Source organism: Oncorhynchus kisutch, linkage group LG6, assembly GCF_002021735.2.
Source record: "Oncorhynchus kisutch isolate 150728-3 linkage group LG6, Okis_V2, whole genome shotgun sequence".
Classification (NCBI taxonomy): Eukaryota; Metazoa; Chordata; class Actinopteri; order Salmoniformes; family Salmonidae; genus Oncorhynchus; species Oncorhynchus kisutch.
In genome coordinates, this window is record NC_034179.2 from 46777535 (window position 1) to 46801154 (window position 23620).

The 23620-nt window shown below is 45.0% G+C and overlaps 1 protein-coding gene across 1 annotated transcript in view; it reads left to right on the forward strand.

Moving 5' to 3' along the window:
* The first annotated feature begins 255 nt into the window (after positions 1-255).
* Positions 256-23620, forward strand: part of LOC109892923 (neutrophil cytosolic factor 1-like) — a 30637-nt gene continuing 7272 nt past the window's right edge. Inside the window, exons 1-7 of the mRNA XM_020485807.2 lie at positions 256-391; positions 686-766; positions 1071-1146; positions 4287-4452; positions 11790-11848; positions 12249-12371; positions 17797-17904. Coding sequence (XP_020341396.1) covers positions 320-391; positions 686-766; positions 1071-1146; positions 4287-4452; positions 11790-11848; positions 12249-12371; positions 17797-17904 — 685 coding nt within the window. The 5' untranslated portion in view covers positions 256-319. The remainder of the gene's footprint in view (positions 392-685; positions 767-1070; positions 1147-4286; positions 4453-11789; positions 11849-12248; positions 12372-17796; positions 17905-23620) is intronic.

Here is a 23620-nt window from a genome sequence, read left to right on the forward strand (position 1 = left end):
AAATAAAGGAAATAGCTTTGAGATGATGGCCTTTGAATGAACTCTGAACTCAGGGATGATTCATAAAGGAAATTATGAATTGACCCAATGAACTCATGGATGATGCAATTGAAAGGATCTATATGCAACCAAAGTTATTTCCATTTCTCATTAAATTACCAGTGATAGCTACGTGAGGAACCCAAGGTATCTGTTGGGGACCTCCTACTACAGGGTCTGGCTGCTTTCTGAGTGCACACTGTTGCTATAAAAGCTCTTCCCTTTTCACTTTTCACTCGGCACATTTGTGGACTTGATCATTACTCTTCTGCATCTTACAATGGAGGAAATCTATGTCAGGCATGTGGAGTTTCTGGGCTTTGAGAAACGCTTCTTCCCCAGTCAGCACTATGTGAGTTTGAGTTTGATCATTGTTGACCAAAATACCAAATGGTTCAGTGGAGGTTAATGCATGAGGTTGTTTTCCCAGACATAGATTAAGCCTAGTCATGCTCAATGGACATTCTCTATCCAAAGTGCTTATTAGTCCGAGTCTCTTCTTAATAGTAAAGACAATTGCTTAGAAAACTTTAATGACCAGGATTATTAGTTAACATTAAATTGCTTTCATACCATTTTAATTCTGCAAAATAGCTGTAGAGGATTTGATGGCTCTTCACTTATCTTTTTGATTACTTTCTCAAAGGTCTACATGCTGATGGTGAAATGGAACAACCTGTCTGAGAAGTTGATCTATAGAGGGTATCCGGAGATCTACACATTTCATGTGAGTCTCTGCTCACATAATTTAATAGCCTGGAGGCAGAAAGTCGAAAGGTTGGACAACTGTGTATGTGTAGTGTTTGTCTTTAGGAAAATAGCAGGCGAAGGGATTTCATTGCTACCTCAATAACTGAAAGCTTGTTAAATAGATAAAGGCTGTGAAATGCCTGCCTTACTATTAGCCCCACTGATCTGCAGTCAGTTGATATGGTGCCTGTCTGCCTGGGATATAGAAATTCATGATGAATAACTGCCTCCCTACTACCCCCACTGATCTGCAGTTAGTTGATAATGTGTCTGGGTTATAGAAATCCCTAATGGAGATGTTCCCAATTGAGGCTGGTGACATCGATAAGAAAGACAGGATCATCCCTGCATTACCAGGTAAGGACATGTACCTGCTCTATGGCTTACCTCTCCACAATGATAACTGTTGTGTGGTTAGCATTCTGGCACAAATGGTTGCTGTGCACCACATTGGTGGTGGATGAGGTGAATTTCCACCTTCCCCTGTAAAGGGCATTGAGTACCTAGATGGAAAATCATGGATAAAGAAAGTATTGATCTCTCGACAATTTACTATAGCAGTGATGTTGTAATTCTAGTATCCTTTGCATTTTTGTTTCATTTGAAAACAAAACAAGTGTAGGTGTTGTGTGCACTTGGGTGAACAGACTAGGTAGTGCTTGTTGTCAGTCAATGCTTCGCATAAGGAAACACCTGCAGCTGCTATCCAGATGTGACAAATGTACTTCTCTTTTTTTGTATAAATGCTAATCAGTAAACCATAGCATCCTGTCTCGTTTTAATATTTTCTGAAAAGAACCTTATTCAATATATTTTTCTTTTCTAGAATTGAATTTAAGCATAAATTATTTATCAAAAATATATTCTTTAAATTACAGTGCATCTTATTCTTATGCAGTCTAAATAGTTATATAGTATATTAATAACTTCAATTGTTGTGCTGTACAGTTAAAAGCTGATTGGTAGGGATTCTGTATGTGTATTACATATTTTGCACTTTTGCTTTTTGTTAAACAGTTTGCACTTTTAGTTCTCACTAAAGGCAGCATATTTTTAATCCAAAGGCTGTGACCACTAGTGATTATTTAGTACGAAAGCTAAATTAACTAACACAGCTATTCCCAAACTGGAGAATTCCATCGGGGGTACACCTAATAGAAATGTGATTCACATTTTAAAAAAATATTTAAAAAATAATTTTTGAATTTAAATAAATAAAATAGAAATCTTCATATTTTCAAACAGTCCCTTTATATTTTCCAACGGGGCTATACATTTGGGTGAGTTTTTCTCATTCGCCTGATTAGCCTCCTTTCACTGCCAAAATGAATGACACCATATACTGTTCAGCGAAATAAGAACACAATGTCAAATACAGGTAGCCTAGTCAAATAATTAACATCCAATCGCATTAACCGTTACTCTCTCACAGGAATTCCACTAACGGTCTGTATGTAGCCAAACGTAGCTGCTGCTCATGTTGGTATCTGTACAGATGGTGCAAAAGCCATGACAGGGAGACATAGTGGGGTGGTAACGCGCGTGCAAGCAGTTGCTCCCGACGCCACTTGGGTACACTGCAGCATTCGAGAGGCTCTTGCTGCCAAGGGAATGCCTGACAGCTCGAAAGACATTTTGGACAGTACAGTGAAAATGGTTAACTTTGTAATTAAAGCAAGGCCCCTGAACTCTCATGTATTTTCTGTAGTATGCAATGATATGGGCAGAGACCATGTTATGCTTTCATAACATACAGAAATGTGCTGGTTATCAAGGGGCAAAATATTGACACGTTTTTTGAAATTCAGAGATGAGCTTGAAGTTATCTTTACTGACCATCATTTTCACTTGTCTGACCACTTGCATGATGACTAGTTTCTCACACGACTGGTCAATCTGGGGAATGTTTTTTCTTGCCTGAACGATCTGAATCTAGGATTACAGGGACTCTCCTCAACTATATTCAATGTGCAGCACAAAATTGAGGCTATGATTAAGAAGTTGGAGCCGTACTCTGTCTACATTAACAAGGACAACACACAGGTCTTTCCATCATTGTATGATTTTTTTGTGTGCAAATTAACTCAAGCTTACGGACAATGTCAAATGTGATATAGCGAAGAACCTGAGTGAGTTGGACACGCAAATACGCTGGAACTTTCCCGAAATCGTTGACACAAACAACTGGATTCTTTACCCTTTCATGCCCTGCCTCCAGTTCACTTACCAATATCTGAACAAGAGAGCCTCATCGAAATTGCAACAAGCAGTTCTGTGAAAATGTAATCAAAATCAACTGCCAGATTTCTGGATTGGTATCCTGCCTTGGCAAATCACGCTGTTAAGACACTGATGCCCTTTTCCCCTTTGCAACCACGTACCTATGTGAGAGTGGATTCCCGGCCCTCACTGGCATGAAAATTAAATACAGGCACAGACTGTGTGTGGAAAATTATTTAAGACTGAGACTCTCTCCAATACAACCCAACATTGCAGTTATGTGCATCCTTTCAAGCACACCCTTCTCATTAACTTGTGGTGAGTTATTCACAATTTTCGATGAACAAATAAGATTTTATATGTAAGATGGTTAAATAAAGAGCAAATATTATTATATATATTATTTGTGCCCTGGACCTATAAGAGCTTTTTGTCACTTCCCACGAGCTGGGTTGTGACAAAAACTCACACTCATTCTTATGTTTAATACATGTATTGTATTGTGTGTGTGTGGCAGGCTTATAATGATGGCAAAAAAAACAACATTTGAGAGTGCGCTGACCATGATGATAGAGGGGGTATGCAGCTGGAGGTTGAATGTTTGTAGGGGTACGGGACTGTAAAAAGTTTGGGAACCACTGAACTAACACAACAAGGTCCCTCAACAGGGCTCAAGTGGTTTTAAGCAACATGGGGAAGCAGAAGTTGTGAACAAACCTCAAAGTACTATGCAACATCAGAATTTTCCCCAGAAAATAAGAATACCTATGAAGATTTTACTCTAAACAATATCATGTATTGACTGGATTTGGCCAATTTGGAAGGTGTATAAGGGCACAAGACAAGACCCAGATGCAGACACGAGAGGCAGATGGTTTGTGTCTTTGATATTTATTAATAATCCAAAAGGGGTAGGCAAGAGAATGCTCGTGGACAGGCAAAAAAATAATAATAATCTGTCATTCTGCCCCTGAACAAGGCAGTTAACCCACTGTTTCTAGGCTGTCATTGAAAATACGAATTTGTTCTTAACTGACTTGCATAGTTAAATAAAGGTCAAATATATATTTTTACAAGTAGCTTTAATGACAGTGTGATACATTAAGAGGAAACTGCAATATGCGTTTAGTTCCTTGTGCAACGCAAAGGTCCACCTTTTCAGAGATAAACATATACATGTAACATCTACATCCAACACTGTAGTGTGTTATTTCGAATATTCCATTTTAATTTACCTGCAATTTTTTACATGTTCCTTCTGTCCTTCCTATCCTCAGCGCCAAAATGGTTGGACAGCCAAAAGAGCACAGAGACCAGGCAGAGCACTCTGGCTGAATACTGTCACTCTCTCATCAGCCTGCCCCCCAAAATATCACGCTGCCAGCTGGTATGCAACTTCTTCAAGGTCCGACCGGAGGACGAGAACCCACCCGCTCAACAGCCGTAAGTACAACAACAAGGAATGTGTAACGGGTGTCGTCGTCGGATGAGGAAGAATCGGACCAAAGCGCAGCGTGGTAAGTGTTCATGACTTTTATTGAACTGAACACTAGAACAAAACAACAAAGTGAATAAAAGAAACCGAAACAGTCCTGTCAGGTGCAGAACACTAAACAGAAAACAACTACCCACAAAACACCGGTGGGAAAAAGCTACTTAAGTATGGTTCCCAATTTTAGACAACGATAGACAGCTGTCCCTGTTTGAGAACCATACCCGGCCAAAACAAATAAATACAAAACATAGAAAACTGAACATAGAATGCCCACCCAAATCACACCTTGACCAAACCAAAATAGAGACATAAAAAGCTCTCTAAGGTCAGGGCGTGACAGTACCCCCCCCCCAAAGGTGCGGACTCCGGCCGCAAAACCTGAACCTATAGGGGAGGGTCTGGGTGGGCATTTCTCCGCGGTGGCGGCTCTGGTGTGGGACGCAGACCCCGCTCCACCTCTGGCTTGGCCCACTTTGGTGGCGCCTCGCCGCCGACCCGGGACCCTCGCCGCCGACCCGGGACTGGGGACCCTCGCTGCGGACCCCGGGCTGGGAACCCTCGTTGTTGCGGGCCCCGGACTGGGCATCCTCGTTGTTGCGGGCCCCAGACTGGGCATCCTCGTTGTTGCGGGCCCCGGACTGGGGACCCTTGTTGTTGCGTGCCCCGGACTTGGGACCCTCGTTGTTGCGTGCCCCGGACTGGGCACCCTCGTTGTTGCGGGCCCCGGACTGGGAACCCTCGTTGTTGCGGGCCCCGGACTGGGCATCCTCGTTGTTGCGGGCCCCAGACTGGGCATCCTCGTTGTTGCGGGCTCCGGACTGGGGACCCTTGTTGTTGCGTGCCCCGGACTTGGGACCCTCATTGTTGCGTGCCCCGGACTGGGCACCCTCGTTGTTGCGGGCCCCGGACTGGGAACCCTCGTTGTTGCGGGCCCCGGACTGGGCATCCTCGTTGTTGCGGGCCCCAGACTGGGCATCCTCGTTGTTGCGGGCCCCGGACTGGGGACCCTTGTTGTTGCGTGCCCCGGACTTGGGACCCTCGTTGTTGCGTGCCCCGGACTGGGCACCCTCGTTGTTGCGGCCCCAGGCTGGGCACCCTCGTTGCTGGCCCACTTGGCTCAATGCCCACTTTAGCCCGGCAAGGGCGGAGCGCATGCATAGGATGAACTGAACAGTCCCAGCGCACCTGAGGCACAGTGCGCAGAGCCGGCGCAGGATACCCTGGGTCGAAACGGCGCACCGGAGACCAAGCGCGCTGAGCTGCCACAATCCGCCCTGGCTGGATGCCCACTCTCGCATGGCACTTGCGGAGGGCTGGCATATAGCGCACCGGGCTATGAGCGCTCCCTGGAGACACCGTGCGCTTTACCGCATAACACGGTGCCTGACCAGTACCACTCTGCTTCCGGTAAGCACGGGGAGTTGGCTCAGGTCTATAGCCTGACTCCGCCAATCTCCCTGTATGCCCCCCCCAAAATTTGGGGGGCTGCCTCTCATGCCTGCTTTGCTCACTTGCCTCATATCACTGCCTCTCAGCTTTAGCTGCCTCCAGTTCCTTTTTCGGGCGGCAATATTCCCCAGCCTGTCTCCAGGGTCCCTTTCCGTCCAGTATCTGCTCCCATGTCCAGGAGTCCTGAACCCTCTGCTCCTCCATACCACGCTGTTTGGTCCTTTGGTGGTGGGTAGTTCTGTACCTGACAGGACTGTTTCGGGTTTCTTTTATTCACTTTGTTGTTTTGTTCTAGTGTTCAGTTCAATAAAAGTCATGAACCCTTACCACGCTGCGCTTTGGTCCGATTCTTCCTCATCAGACGACGACACCCGTTACACAATGTCTCACTACTAATCTGTAAAGACTGTGGCTACATTATGACTCTTTACCCTTCTCCTGAAGTGTGCACTCGTAGACTCCCCCACATGGATTTAAAAGGAATGGACTGGTGTGATGAACATGGTGTAAACTCCCTCAAGCCATGTATGCACCAATCCAATGCTGTAGGTCTAAGCCCTTAGATCACAACATCTACTAAGCTAACATATATAAGCTAACATGGTTCGGGGTTTTACAGAGAATTTTGTGACCTTTTTTCTTGTCCAGATCCTCTCATGCGTAGAAAAAACATAGCTTTCACTAACCCCATATTATGGGACAGGCTCAACCTTCATATCAGCCGAAAGAGGGTATTGAGATCCAGCAACTACAAGAAGCAGTAACATGCTGACCACACCGCTCGCGTTGCAAAATACATGTACACATACATGTTATTCAATCATTGCACCCACACTGCTCGCTCGCGCATCTGCGTTGGCCAGGCACTAAAATAGAAGTTGCTTCTATTTGTGGTGCAGAACGCGCTGCAGGTCCTGCCTCTCCCACCTTCTCATTGGTTTATAGAAGCAAATACCCACGTGCCATCTCATTGGTTACACCCACATGGGTGATTGAAAGACGAACTGAGGAAAGTCGTTGTTATGGTAATACTATGAAAGTTATGCCAATCGTCATATAAAGTCCAAAGAAGAAAAAGCCTGGAAGGAGGGGAGATGACTAGAAACGATTCGGTTGACCGTTTTATGTGTGGATTAATTGTCGGAGTAGAGGACCTTGTGCATTTCAGGTAAAATAACAACTCAACGTTTATATCCCAGGACAAATTGGCTAGCGTCAGCAAGCTAACTAAATATGACAAATTAGCTAGCAACTGCAAGCTAGCTAGCTAAATTACCATAAATGTTAAATATTTTTGACCTGTCCCCAAATTAATATCATTGGTTCAGAGTTTTTGATATTTTAACTTGTGTGTCGTGATCGCATTTGGTGTGGGGGAAAAAAATCAATTTGCGCACGCGCGCAGCCAGAATGGGTATGGCTTAAGTCTCTAGCATAAACATACAGGGAGCTATTTAAAATTACATCACTGTGTGACGTGCCATCTCAAAAATCTACTTTAAGGTTTCCACACATTTAACCTGCGTAGATCTACACGGGTGCATGCGCTGGGTGTATTCTTATTTTAGACCAACGGGCACCTTTTGGTAACATGATATGGTATGTTACAATTTTCATGTGGCACGGGAGTACATAGAATGTTGGAACACACTACAAGGATCTGGCCTTTTTGTGATGAAAAATTACATTGCAACACTGAGCCAACTCCGTTGGGTCCGTCTCCGTAGGGTGTAAATAGCCCTTTAAGGGGGGTTAAATGCATTTGGGGGAAGAGGACAGTGTGCACACTTCTGGAGAAGGGTAATGAATCGGAATGCAGCCTGTTTCATTCCAAGAAGACGTTCCAGGAAGATGTTCCCTCTCCTCCCATTCACTCCCCTTCCCAGATCTGATAGGACTGGATGGGGGGGAAAGCAATATGGTGATAACTAGGTGGCGTTATTGCTTACACCTACCCTGTTGTGTCAGATCCTTGAATGAAAATGAACGAGGGAATGAAATGCTTCTGGATCAAATCAAATCAAATCAAATTTTATTTGTCACATCCACATGGTTAGCAGATGTTAATGCGAGTGTAGCGAAATGCTTGTGCTTCTAGTTCCGACAATGCAGTAATAACCAACAAGTAATCTAACTAACAATTCCAAAACTACTGTCTTATACACACAAGTGTAAGGGGATAAAGAATATGTACATAAAGATATATGAATGAGTGATGGTACAGAGCGGCATAGGCAAGATACAGTAGATGGTATCGAGTACAGTATATACATATGAGATGAGTATGTAAACAAAGTGGCATAGTTAAAGTGGCTAGTGATACATGTATTACATAAAGATGGAGTAGATGATATAGAGTACAGTATATACGTATATATATGAGATGAATAATGTAGGGTATGTAAACATTATATTAGGTAGCATTGTTTAAAGTGGCTAGTGATATATTTTACATCATTTCCCATCAATTCCCATTATTAAAGTGGCTGGAGTTGAGACAGTGTGTTGGCAGCAGCCACTCAATGTTGATGGCCTTGAGATAGAAGCTGTTTTTCAGTCTCTTGGTCCCAGCTTTGATGCACCTGTACTGACCTCGCCTTCTGAATGATAGCGGGGTGAACAGGCAGTGGCTCGGGTGGTTGTTGTCCTTGATGATCTTTATGGCCTTCCTGTAACATCGGGTGGTGTAGGTGTCCTGGAGGGCAGGTAGTTTGCCCCCGGTGATGCGATGTGCAGACCTCACTACCCTCTGGAGAGCCTTACGGTTGTGGGCGGAGCAGTTGCCGTACCAGGCGGTGATACAGCCCACCAGGATGCTCTCGATTGTGCATCTGTAGAAGTTTGTGAGTGCTTTTGGTGACAAGCCGAATTTCTTCAGCCTCCTGAGGTTGAAGAGGCGCCTTCTTCACGATGCTGTCTGTGTGGGTGGACCAATTCAGTTTGTCTGTGATGTGTATGCCGAGGAACTTAAAACTTGCTACCCTCTCCACTACTGTTCCATCGATGTGGATAGGGGGGTGTTCCCTCTGCTGTTTCCTGAAGTCCACAATCATCTCCTTAGTTTTGTTGACGTTGAGTGTGAGGTTATTTTCCTGACACCACACTCCGAGGGCCCTCACCTCCTCCCTGTAGGCCGTCTCGTCGTTGTTGGTAATCAAGCCTACCACTGTTGTGTCGTCCGCAAACTTGATGATTGAGTTGGAGGTGTGCGTGGCCATGCAGTCGTGGGTGAACAGGGAGTACAGGAGAGGGCTCAGAACGCACCCTTGTGGGGCCCCAGTGTTGAGGATCAGCGGGGTGGAGATGTTGCCTACCCTCACCACCTGGGGGCGGCCCGTCAGGAAGTCCAGTACCCAGTTGCACAGGGCGGGGTCGAGACCCAGGGTCTCGAGCTTGATGACGAGCTTGGAGGGTACTATGGTGTTAAATGCCGAGCTGTAGTCGATGAACAGCATTCTCACATAGGTATTCCTCTTGTCCAGATGGGTTAGGGCAGTGTGCAGTGTGGTTGAGATTGCATCGTCTGTGGACCTATTTGGGCGGTAAGCAAATTGGAGTGGGTCTAGGGTGTCAGGTATGGTGGAGGTGATATGGTCCTTGACTAGTCTCTCAAAGCACTTCATGATGACAGAAGTGAGTACTACGGGGCGGTAGTCGTTTAGCTCAGTTACCTTAGCTTTCTTGGGAACAGGAACAATGGTGGCCCTCTTGAAGCATGTGGGAACAGCTGGGATAGGGATTGATTGAATATGTCCGTAAACACACCAGCCAGCTGGCCTGCGCATGCTCTGAGGGCGCGGCTGGCAATGCCGTCTGGGCCTGCAGCCTTGCTGGTTAACACGTTTAAATGTTTTACTCACATTGGCTGCAGTGAAGGAGAGGCCTCATGTTTTGGTTGCAGGCCGTGTCAGTGGCACTGTATTGTCCTCAAAGTGGGCAAAAAAGTTATTTAGTCTGCCTGGGAGCAAGACATCCTGGTCCGTGACGGGGCTGGTTTTCTTTTTGTAATCCGTGATTGACTGTAGACCCTGCCACATACCTCTTGTGTCTGAGCCGTTGAATTGAGATTCTACTTTGTCTCTATACTGACGCTTAGCTTGTTTGATTGCCTTGCGGAGGGAATAGCTACACTGTTTGTATTCAGTCATGTTACCAGTCACCTTGCCCTGATTAAAAGCAGTGGTTCGCGCTTTCAGTTTCACGTGAATGCTGCCATCAATCTACAGTTTCTGGTTTGGGAATGTTTTAATCATTGCTATGGGGACAACATCTTCAACGCACATTCTAATGAACTCGCACACCAAATCAGCGTATTCGTCAATGTTGTTGTCTGACGCAATACGAAACATATCCCAGTCCAACGTGATGGAAGCAGTCTTGGAGTGTGGAATCAGATTGGTCGGACCAGCGTTGAACAGACCTCAGCGTGGGAGCTTTTTGTTTTAGTTTCTGTCTGTAGGCAGGGATCAACAAAATCGTGGTCAGCTTTTCCGAAAGGAGGGCGGGGCAGGGCCTTATATGCGTCGCGGAAGTTAGAATAGCAGTGATCCAAGGTTTTGCCAGCCCTGGTTGCGCAATAAATATGCTGATACAATTTAGGGAGTCTTGTTTTCAGATTAGCCTTGTTAAAATCCCCAGCTACAATGAATGCAGCCTCAGGATGTATGGATTCCAGTCAAATAGAGTCAAATAAAGTTCGTTCAGAGCCATCGATGTGTCTGCTTGGGGGGGAATATACGGCTGTGATTATAATCGAAGAGAATTCCCTTGGTAGATAATGCGGTTGACATTTGATTGTGAGGAATTCTAAATCAGGTGAACAGAAGGACTTGAGTTCCTGTATGCTTTTGTGACCACACCACGTCTCGTTAGCCATAAGGCATACGCCCCCGCCCCTCTTCTTACCAGAAAGATGTTTGTTTCTGTCGGCGCGATGCGTGGAGAAACCAGCTGGCTGCACCGACTCCGATAGCGTCTCTCCAGTGAGCCATGTTTCCGTGAAGCAAAGAACGTTACAGTCTCTGATGTCCCTCTGGAATGCTACCCTTGCTCGGATTTCATCAACCTTGTTGTCAAGAGACTGGACATTGGCGAGAAGTATACTGGGGAGTGGTGCACGATGTGCCCGTCTCCGGAGTCTGACCAGAAGACAGCTACGTTTCCCTCTTTTACGAAGTCGTTTTTTTGGGTCGCCGGCTGGGATCCATTCCGTTGGCCTGGGTGAAAGGCAGAACACAGGATCCGCTTCGCGAAAGTCATATTCTTGGTCGTACTGATGGTGAGTTGACGCTGCTCTTGTATTCAGTAGTTCTTCTCGACTGTATGTAATAAAACCTAAGATGACCTGGGGTACTAATGTAAGAAATAACACGTAAAAAAACAAAAAACTGCATAGTTTCCTAGGAACGCGAAGCGAGGTGGCCATCTCTGTCGGTGCCGGAAGTTTATATACACAGTTTACAAAACATTAGAAATACCTCCTAATATTGAGTTGCACCCTCTTTTGCCGTCAGAACAGCCTCAATTTGTCAGAGCATGGACTCTACAAGGTGTCCAAAGTGTTCCACAGGGATGCTGGCCCAGGTTGACTACCATGCCTTCCACAGTTGTGTCAAGTTGCATGGATGTCCTTTGGGTGGTGTACCATTCTTGAGACACACAAGAAACTGTTGAGTGTGAATAACCAAGCAGCATTGCAGCTCTTGACACACTCAAACCAGTGTGCCTGGCAACTATTAAGGGATCATGGCTTTCACCTGGTCAGTCTATGTCATGGAAAGATGTTTTGTCCCCTCAGTGTAGAATAATGAGTGAGTTCTCCATGTTTCCCTTGTAGATTCAAAAGAAATGAGAACGTCGTGATGTCCACGGACAAGGCCAGAGGCAACACTTCTGGTAAGACCCCGTCTTAGTCTTTACCCTTTTATAAACCCACTAATAGAAACACTTTTCCAGCCAAACTTGTGAGGGAATATGGGCTATAGTCCTGTAATAAAGAGATCTACCATAGTGATTTAAAGTGGCAATCAGCAGTTGAAGCAATAACAAAGCCCCTGTTTCAGTAAAAAGCTGAGGTATAGGGCTGGAGAAATCTAACCACTCTCAAATTCATACAGAGCTATGGATACAAGGACCGGAGTAAAACAAGCTTATATTTTGGGTTCTGATGGGGTATGTCAGTTGAACTAAGCTTATGAGGCCTTTATAAGTTATATTCTTCAAGAATCTATGGCTACACATAATTAATTTATAGGTCTACTGCAGATTGTCATTGTCATTTTTGTCATCTGACCAGAAATCTCTGGCCCCATCATATTGGAAAGCTACAGGGTGATCTCTGACTACAGCAAGACCTCCAAGTATGAGATCAACCTTCTTACTGGAGACTTAGTGGAGATTGTGGAGAAAAGCCCAAATGGTGAGTGACAATAAGACCCAACATCACTGAACAAGTTATTGGTCCCAGTCAGAACAGACGCCATCTTAAAATACAGTTGCTCTAATATCAGGGTGGTGTATTCCCTAGTGTGTACACTAGATGGCAACACCAAGCATGAACAATTGACATTTTCCATTAAATAATAGGCACAAAAGTGTGCATGTGACAATGTGAACTGGATGCAACATGTTCTCATTTGGGAAAAAGTCTGTCCTCTTCTCCGTGACCCAGAAACCGATAAGTGGTCAAGTGATCGAGGAGATGTCAATTTGTTAGTGTCCTCCCTTCCTCGATAGCCACCTTTCATTGAGGATAGTCATGTGCATCTTACCTGATTCCTTTGCGGAATAGTTTTCAATCGGTTTTTAATTTGTCAGAGGAGAAAAGCATGCACACGTTTAAAAACAATATTCTATTTGTAGTAGGATGTCCCTTGGGGTTATCTGTACCTATGTAGGACATGCAAGGGTTAGGTTAATAAACAGGCTGGAGCTTGAACCTCGTTGTCGCGCGTCCTTATTTTAGATCGTACTACATGGGCTCAGAAGTGGTTTTAAAATTCACATAAACGTGAAGGACGTACCAAGTAAATCATACATTCAGGCTGTTTCAAAGCAGGGAGGGCACAGTGTTGGAGATAAAACAGCGCACATCATTATTTTGCTAGCTAACGAGCAAGGACTAAGTTACTGCTAAGCAACATGTTGCAAGAGGAAGAAGCTGGCGGGATTTCAGGGTTTACGACTCCAAGTTCAACGGGCTCTGGGGCAAACACGGACAGGCCAGTGGCTAGTGCTGACGGATTTCGCATTAGTCCCCCAGAGAATTTAGTTTGTATGGACATTCAAAACTGGCCGAAATGGATCAGGCGCTTTGAAAGGTACAGGGTAGCGTCAGGCTTAAACGTGAAAAATTGGTCATTTCAAGTTAATACACTGATCTACTCTGTGGGTGATGAAGCCGAGGATATATTAAATGCTTCAACGTTGACCGAGGAAGAGAAACTTAACTACAGTGCCGTTAAAGACTGTTTTGAAACGCATTTTGTAGGGAGACAACATTATTTTTGAGAGAGCTAGGTTTAATATGCGCAAACAGGAGCAGGGTGAAACCACCAACAGTTTTATCACAGCTGTTCACAAACTAGCAGAACATTGTCAGTTTGGCGCGCTCAGGGAAGAGCTGATCCGAGATCGGATTGTAGTCGGAATAAGAAATATATCACTTTCTGAAAAGTTACAGTTGGATTCCCAGCTTACCGTGTCCCAAGCTGTAAACCAGGTTAGCCAGAGTGAGACAGTAAAAAGACAGCAGACGATACTGCGCGACAGCAGCTCATTGCAGAACGAAGAGAGTGAGGAAATACATGCATTTTCATACAGAGCTAAAAAAACGGAGGGAAACACAGAACAGAAACAGACAGCACCAGTAGCTAGTTCAAGTGTTTGTCGCAAATGTGGGAAATCCCCTTTCCACAGATGGAAAGATTGCCCAGCAAAGGATGCGGAATGCAGGAAATGTCACAGGAGAGGACACTTTTCAGCTGTCTGTCGATTAAAGCAAATGCATGAGGTTTCAGAGGAGGTACAGCAGGACAGCAACTTTCTGGGAGAAGTAAAAGAAAACGATGCTGGCTGGCATTCAGACATTAAACTCAATGTGGAGGTTGTGTCATTTAAACTAGACACTTGGGCAGCAGTGACAGCTATCCCAACTAGGCTGTATAGCTATAGAGAAGATGGCCCTTTGCTCTGTACAAACAAAAAACTGTACGGGCCCAGTAATTCGATTTTTACCAGTGGTAGGGCACCTGGTGATTCAACTGGAGAGTAAAGACAAAAGTGCCATCCAGCCTGTCTTCGTCATTGACTCTCTAGCCAGACTGTTGCTGGGGCTGCCAGCAATTGAAGCATTGCAACTCATTGAGAGAGTGAGCGAACTGGAGGACCCAGGTGAGGTTTTCAAAAAGAAATTCCCAAAAGTGTTTTCTGGTCTAGGAAGGATAGAAGGTGACTACAAAATCCGCCTGAAAGAGGATGCTGTCCCCTATGCCCTTAACACCCCGCCGGGTGCCTATCCCTTTATTGGCCAGAGTAAAGGAAGAGTTGGGGAGGATGGAAGAAATTGCGGCAGTGTCTAAAATAGAGAGTCCCACAGACTGGTGTGCAGGGATGGTGGTGGTCCCAAAAGCCAATGAGGAAATAAGGATCTGTGTGGACATGACTAAATTGAATGAGGCATTCTGCAGAGAGAGACACATCTTACCATCAGTGGAGCAGTCACTGGCTCAGTTGGATGGCTCACAAGTCTTCACAAAGCTTCATGTCCGCTCAGGTTTCTGGCAGATACTGCTGTCATCAGAGAGTAGGGCACTCACAATGTTTATAACACCGTTTGGCCGTTACTGTTTTAATGTTTTGTCATTTGGAATCACTTCCGGTCCTGAGCATTTCCAAAAACGCATTTCCCAGCTGTTGGATGGGCTGAGTGGCGTCATAGTCCACGCGGACGATGTGCTTGTGTGCGGAAGGGACAGAGCAGAACATGATGTAAGGCTCACAGCAGTTCTGACCCAACTCCAGGACACTCAATGAAAAATGCACTTTTGCACAATCAGAGGTCTTGTTCTTGGGGCACAAAATCAGTGCAGCTGGAATAGAGCCGGACCCAGAGAAGATCAGCGCCATCACAGATATGCCCAGACCCCAGAATGTGGCTGAAGTCAGGACCTTCTTAGGCATGGCCACACATGTGGGTAAGTTCCTCCCACAGTTCTCAGATACAACCAAACCTCTTGAGAGACTTACAAACCAAAGAGAATGACTGGTCATAGGGTCACATGCAACAGGTAGCATTTGACAAAATTAAAGGAGATCTGGCCTCACGCTCGTCCCCACGTTAACACAAAAGTATCAGCAGATGCATCATCCTTTGGGCTAGGGGCGGTCCTCACACAGATGCAGGACAACATGGAGTGGCGTCCAATCGCATACATCTCCCGAAGCTTATCTGACACAGAGCAAAGATATGCTCAAGTGGAGAAGGAGGCGTTGGCTATCACATGGGCATGTGAAAAGCTCAGCCAATGCCTTATTGGCCTGCAGTTTACAGCAGAGACTGACTACAAACCACTGTTGGCTCTGTTAGGGACAAAAGCACTGGATGACTTGCCTCCCAGAGTTCTGCGCTTCCGCCTCAGATTACTGAGGTTCACCTACAAGATGGTGTATGTGCCAGGGAAGGCACTGATCACAGCAGATGCACTCTCCAGGGCCCCAATTAAACGTCCATTATCAGAGGAGGAGCAATGTCTAGAGGGTGAGGTACAGGTGTCCATTAATGCAATAAGGGACAGTCTACCTGCATCTCAGACCAAACTGCAGCAGATTGCAGAGGAGCAACAACAAGACCACATCTGCCAACAGATAGTGCAGCAGTGCAAAAAGGGATGGCCCAGGCAGGAGGAACTGCCTCAACTGCTGAAGCCCTATTGGGTGCACCAAAGTGACTTCCACTGTAATGGAGACCTTCTCATGAAAGGACAATGGAGAGTTATCCCAGAGACTCTACAACCAGAAATGCTAGACAGAGTGCATGATGGACACATGTGGATAACCAAATGCAGACTGAGGGCTCAACAGTCAGTGTGGTGGCTTGGTCTGAGTACTCAGATTGCCAAGCTAGTGGCCCAGTGTGAGGTCTGTACAAAATGTCAACCTTGTCATCCGAAGCCAATGATGGCAACGGAGCTGCCAAAACGGCCATGGCAAAAGGTAGGGGCAGATATGTTCTATTGGAAAAATGACACTTATCTGCTAGTGGTAGATTACTACTCAAGATACATTGAAATAGCAAAGACACCCATAACCACATCAGCTGGTGTTATCAATGGATTAAAGGCAATTTTTTCCAGGCAAGGGGTCGCTGAGGTCCTGGTTACAGATAACGCTCCCCAGTTCTCTGCGAGCTCCTTTTCTGCTTTTGCCGCAGAATATGACTTCATACATGTGATCAGTAGCCCCTACCATGCACAGAGTAATGGTGAGGCAGAGAGAGCTGTGAAAACAGTCAAGGGACTGCTGAAAAAGAACAAGGATCCATACAGGGCTCTGTTAGCTTACAGAGTTACACCACTGCATCATGGGCCGTCGCCTGCCGAGCTCCTGATGGGCAGGAGGCTGCATTCCCCATTGCCTGTCTCGCCGGCTCAGCTTAAACCCCGATGGCCTAACAGGAAGGCCTTCGCTGAGAGGGACAAACGGCTAAAACAAACGCAAACTGGAGACTTTAATCAGAGACACCGTGCTAAGGAGATGCCCGAGCTGACCGAAGGTCAACGTGTGTGGATTACAAACTCAAAGACACCAGCAATAGTGCTGAGGAAAGCGGATGCCCCACGCTCCTATGTGGTGGACACAGGCTCAAAAGAGGTACGAAGGAACAAAACACACCTCAGAGGTCTTCCAGATCTACCAGCCACACAGACTGAGGCCACAGAAAATGCACAAAAAGAGGGTGAAGGAGAGAGAATGCTCACAGAGCCACAAGCGCGCCCAAAAAGCAATGTGAAGCCACCAGAGTGGCTGAAAGACTGTTACGTGAAGAGAAAACATACTGTTGGGGACCATACCCAGCAAAAAGAGACTGTACCTAAGTTAATGTTCATACTGTGTGATTTAATGCTTTTATACTGTTTCAGGATGGGAAGTAGCATGTTAGAGAATAATACTGGTTTTACAAATTGCATTTCAGTTATGCTTCAGGGGTTATGCATGTTGAGTTCTTGTTCATGGGAGAGGGGAAGATGTGGTAGGATGTCCCTTGGGGGTATCCGTACCTATGTTGGACATGCAAGGGTTAGGTTAATAAACAGGCTGGAGCTAGAACCTCATTGTCGCGCGTCCTTATTTTAGATCATACTACACTACTTATCGTTTTATCTATAAAATGTGTTGCACAACTAACTTCATTCGTTTTTATTACTTTACACAATTATTTTGGGGTCCACCCCTGTAAGTGTAGTTTGCCTGATGACGAGCGAGTGGAGAAGGAGTCCAATTTCATACAAGCGCATTTACGGCCAAGTTACGTCTCCTCGCCGCCTCTCTTCGATTACCTTTGACCTTTTTCAAAAAGAGGCGACAAGACGGAGGAGTTGAGCAAATCCTATTGAGAAAAGCCCCTAGTTATCCCTCAGGTATTCCTGATGAATCTACTGCTGCTCCTTCTGGGTCATGTTTAGTAGGCACGAAACAAAAGACAACCGACTGACACAGGGAGGGAGTACCTCCTTCCCAATAGGAAACACATATTTTTATTTTTAAATGTTTACCATTGCATGCCCTACTGAACATGGTTTCTGTGCTTAGTGCTCACTTGACCTTTGACCCCTCTACCATGGCAGGTTGGTGGTTCTGCCAGTGTGATACCAAGCGTGGCTGGGTGCCCGCCTCTTACCTGGAGCCCCTTGATGGACCAGAGGAGCCTGAAGACGCTGATCCCAACTATGCAGGCAAGTCTCACCACCTGCTAGGGCTCTAACTAAAATAAGAGCAAGGGAGGCTAGTGGCAACCAATCAACATTTTTTATTTATATCTAATATCTATGTGACACTATTTTCAGTGAGGTCACAGGTGATGTGTTTGTTTTGTGTTGGCTGTCTCTATAATATTAACCTAATTCTAAACAAACTTTGAGAAGCTAGTGAAGCCTTGCCTCTAGGTCAGGTATTCCAAGCAATGCCGTCGGGAGTACGCCAAATAAAAATGTGATTCACATTATTTTATTTTTTATATCTTCACATTTTCAAAACAGTCCATTTTATTTTCCAACGGTGCTCTACATTTGTGAGAGTTTTTCTTTCTCGCCTGTTTAGCCTCCTTTCACTGCCAAAAATAAAACTAAACCATCTAGTGTTCAGCAAAATAACAACACAGTGTCAAATACAGGTAGCCTAGTCAAATAATTAACATCCAATCATATTAACCGTTACTCTCTGTAGCTGCTGCTCGTGTTGGTATCTGTACGGATGGCGCAAAAGCCATAACAGGGAGACATAGTAGAGTGGTACTGCGCGTGCAAGTGTTACGCCCCTGAAAACAGGGGAGAAATAATCACGAGAGTGATACGGCGTTGTTTTGTCAATTCAACTTTTAGTTCAACTTTTACAAAAGTAACACATTACAAAACAACAGAAAAAAACATTATACAAATAACACAGCAAAATATCTTATTAACAACGCACATGTTCATTCACAATCAACATAAAATGGCAGCTACTCTCAGTACGATGCTATTCTTCGCTACAACAATATTACTCTCTTCAAACTTAACTCTAACTTTCTCAAGATGTTACTAAGACACACCTTAAACACTCTTGACATGTTAGCGAGTTATAAGATTTAAATGACTCTTTTTTATCATCAATAAAGTACCTGAAAACTGGGGAGAAATAATCACGAGAGTGATACGGTGTTGTTTTCTCAATTCAACTTTTCGTTCAATGAGAAAAGACCGCGATTTCCCCAGGAATATGGGTGGAGGCCAGAGCAATCGATCTCCGGCTCATAGATTAAGAGCATTTCGTAGATCACAGATTAACACTTTTAGGCACCACAAAATAAAGTACACTTTTAGGCACCACAAAATAAAGTAATCAATATAATGTTTACACATTACTCACAATTCGTACCCTTTGTACGCTTGACGGATTTTAACTTTAACACAATTATATGAATGTTATCAATCTCTATCAACTAATAATGAATGCATCTTTTTAACCTTAGATGTATTAAGATCCTCACATACTATGAATGTACTAATACTTTTTAATGTATAACAGGCTATGAATATTTCCTTTAACCTGTCACACTCTCCCGACAAAATAAATGTTGTCCCAACATTACCAACATTGTCTTCTTCAACCGTCCGTATGCACTGGACCTAGAAAATCCTCTTCTGTAAGGTAGTACTTGAGCAGAGGTCAAGGGTCACAGTTCAAATATAACTAACAAGTTATATACACAGTCCATATCTGTTGACCAGCTATATAACATAAGCAGTATTTTCTCATACTATTGATCAACAGTCCATCAATTTTAATGATCTACAGTGCCTTGCGAAAGTATTCGGCCCCCTTGAACTTTGCGACCTTTTGCCACATTTCAGGCTTCAAACATAAAGATATAAAACTGTATTTTTTTGTGAAGAATTAACAACAAGTGGGACACAATCATGAAGTGGAACGACATTTATTGGATATTTCAAACTTTTTTGAAACTTCAAAACTTCAAAAACTGAAATATTGGGCGTGCAAAATTCAAAATCAAAATCGGCTTGGTCAACTCGGCTGCCCTCTGCAGACACTATTCTGCCCAAATAACGGACCTGGGGTTTAAAGAGATCACACTTACTTGGTTTGAGTTTAATGCCGTACTCTCTGAGACGCTGCAAAACTTTTCGCACATCATTCACATGGCTGTCGAATGTTTTACTGAAAACTAGTGTGTCGTCCAGATAAGGAATGCAGATGTTATCCTGGAGCCCTTCCAAACACTCCTCCATACACCGCTGAAAAGCTGCAGGAGCGTTCATGAGGCCGAATGGCATACGTATCCACTCATAGAGTCCCCATGGGGTCAGAAATGCTGTCAGTGGTCTGCCTTCTTCAGAGATGAACCCCTTGTGATATGATTTTCCCTGATCTAAGAGGGAGAACCAGGAATTACCACCTAAACTGTCCATGATGTCTTGGACCCGAGGGATGGGCTGGCGGTCGGGATGTGTCTTTCTGTTCAGGTCTCTGTAATCTATACTCAACCGGAGGGTCCCGTCCTTCTCACGAACGCACACGACAGGTGAAGAATATGAAGAGTTTGACTTCCTAACCCAGCCCTGGACTATGAGGTCATAAATGTAACCCTTCATCTCCTGATACAGTGGCCTGGGCACTGACATGTATGTGCGCTTTACTGGTTCAGAGTCCTTTAGAGAAATAGTAATTTTCAATCGTTCAATGCAGCCAATGTCATTGTCTGATCTGGAGGAGTGACACTCTTCTCTAAGGATTTGCCTAACAACCTCTCTCTGCTCTTCGGTTAGGTGAGTTAAACCTACTGGTGGATCCCACTGTTCAGTAGCAGTACATGGGGTTCGAATGCTGGTGTGATTCACTGTGGCTGGGGTGACAGTTTTTTCAAAGACTTGGGCAGGTAACACAGTCATAATGGTTTGTACTGTACCGATTATTGTGCGTCCTAGCAGGGCAATGTCGTGGTCAGTGGGGTTAGAGACATCAAGCAGGATAACTGGAAAAACACCTTTCCTGACTCTGACTAGTGTGTCAAAGAACTCAAGGTCGTCTGGCCATTGCGGGTTCAGGTCTGGCTGGAAAAGCATTGTCATGTCATCTTTGAAAGGCTGGGAAGCTACACGGCACTCAATCTGAATGCTACTGTGTTTTGGTACAGCAACCTTCTCTTTCTTGGTTTTCACTGCGTATTCATCTATCTGTTCTGCGCTAACAGCCTGTATAAAAGCTCTCACCTTGTTTCTTTTGAGGCTTGGGAAAGCTGTTTTTACTGTACTGTATCGTTTAGTCTTTTCGGTCATTGTCAGGATGTGCTCGATAACATTGAAACCTATGATGGGATGAGATAGGTGACAGCCTTTCATTACCAGCACCGGGATGATCAGTTCCTTTGTTTGGTCAGTTTCAGAGGCTAGCCGAAAAGTTGTTTCAATCCATCCCTGGTACGGCATTTCAGTCCCATTTGCTGCAGTCAACCTTAGATCATCAGGTGAGTCCAGGATTTCTGAAACATCTCTCAGCCTTGCGTTTGGGAGAGATTCCTCTTTCCATCGTTCATCAATGACCGATACCTGAGAGCCTGTGTCCCATAGAGCTTGGAGGTGGTGGTGATTCAGGTGACACTCAATAAGGCACTGTCTGCCGACTAGCGAGGTGACCTTACGGGGGTGGCAACCTTGAGCTAGGGATGGTAAGGAGTGGGCATTTTCCTCTGTGCAGGAAAACCTTTCACTGGTAGAGTCAATTTTCAGGTGAGTGCATTTTTCCTTATGTTTAGTCCAATGTTGGTTTTGACATACATTGGAACAGTACAGTGTCTCTTTACATGATGAACATTGTTTCAGGTTCTCAAATGACTCTTCTCTGGCACAATTTGCACATTTCTGGGACTTTTTGGTAGCTACGGCTAACACTCGTCCCTCAGCGGTAACCCGTTTCCGTTTAAAGGGGCCTCCCTTCATGGTCTGGCTCCCCGGATTTTACATCCAGCTTGTAAATGTTCTCCACTCCCACATCGGAAGCAGTGTGTGCAGCGTGCATCTGTTCTGGCCTGCTGGCAGACAAAACACCTCCTTGGAGCTTGAGCAGAGTGGTTGGTATACCGGTTAGGTGCATATTGATGCTGCGCAGGGTCAGGTGCTTGGGACCGACTGTAGTTGCTGTAATACTGCTGCTGGGAAACAGGTGGCTGGGGGTCCCTATCTGGCCTCCTAACTGGGGGTGGGGCATAGGCACAAGGCGGTGACTGAAACATAGGCTGCTGTAATGTCTCCTTAATCTGAGCAATCTCTGCACTGAGACCTTTTAGAGAAGCTACACCTGTCTTAAGTTCAGCTAACTCTGTTAACAGTTCTGCGGGTATCTTAGCTTTGGCTTCCTTCACAGGACACTTTGCAGATGGCGTATCTTCTAACTGGACTACACTTACAGTTGTAGCAGGCTGTGGGGCATTAAACCGCTTTTTGTTTCGTCTTTCTATCTCATTAGCACAAGCAATGTTAAGCTTCTCTAGCAAAACCTCATCTGATGTTTCGCTCTCTAGCAGGAGAGGCTGCATGTCTATTCTGATACTGTCACTCTGGAGACCCATAAGGACTGTGTGTAAACACATGCTCTGGACTAGAGCAGGGTCATACTTAAGCCCTGATTCTGACTCCTGGGATGCAAACAGTACTTTCTGCCTCAAATCTAAGACACGCATCAGGAAGCTTTGAGGGGTCTCCTTGCTATGCTGTGCTTCTGAAGCTAGCTGTTTGTAAAGCTCTGTTGCACTCTTCTCTTGGAAGTGGGAACGCAGGATACATCTAAGTGTGGGAAGAGTTAGCTGGGGTTTACCTTCCAAGTAGCTGCGTAGCTGTGAGCCTGGAGGATTAGCCCTGACTACTGCGTCTACTATTTCTACCTCAGGATAGCCTCTGTTAAGTCCATTCTCGATCTGATGGACAAGGCTGGAAAAAATCAGTTTTTCTTTCTGGCCCGGTTCACCTATCTGACCAGAAATGTTCAACTCTTTGCGCCAGTATGAGCTGGGCTGTGCATTGGGTGAGAGTGGCACGCTCCCCTGAAGATTGGCATGGGGTTGGGGCTGACGCAGAGAATCACTGGCTTTGGCTGCAGTAATCTGCTCAGTTCCCACCCCTTGTTGTGGGGTTACAGTTCTCAGTTCCTCTATTCTGTGATGTGTTCCGGCTGGTTCAATATCATGGTCAATTTGCCCTGTTTTGTTATCTATGCCACTGATCGTCTCTGTCATTTCGTCTTTAAGTAGCAACAATTCTGACATGCCATCATCTTCTAACTCTGCAACTTCCTCTCTTTCAAGGAACATCATAATGTGAGTCATTAATAATATGCGGGATTTGTTTTGAACATCTCTTCTCTGTTCGCCTGATATGTCAAGGAAATCACATATCTCTAGTAACTTGTCTTTAGTCAGGGTGTGCAATTCTCCTACTAACTCTTCCTGTAGTTCTTCCAAGGCGCTTGTCATGTTGACAGAACAGGAGGAACTTTTACTGTGCAGGAGTTGACTCTGAATTAGATGGTCCTTACTGTCTCTGATGGTCGATCAATGGCCTCAGTAGACACGTACTTAACCACTAACTTCCAGCTTCCCTCAAACAGCAACACTTTCCTCACTGCAGCCTGCCTGAGTTATGTGGAGCGGAGCCTCCAAAAATGTTACGCCCCTGAAAACAGGGGAGAAATAATCACGAGAGTGATACGGCGTTGTTTTCTCAATTCAACTTTTAGTTCAACTTTTACAAAAGTAACACATTACAAAACAACAGAAAAAACATTATACAAATAACACAGCAAAATATCTTATTAACAACGCACATGTTCATTCACAATCAACATAAAATGGCAGCTACTCTCAGTACGATGCTATTCTTCGCTACAACCGAGCAGGGCTCA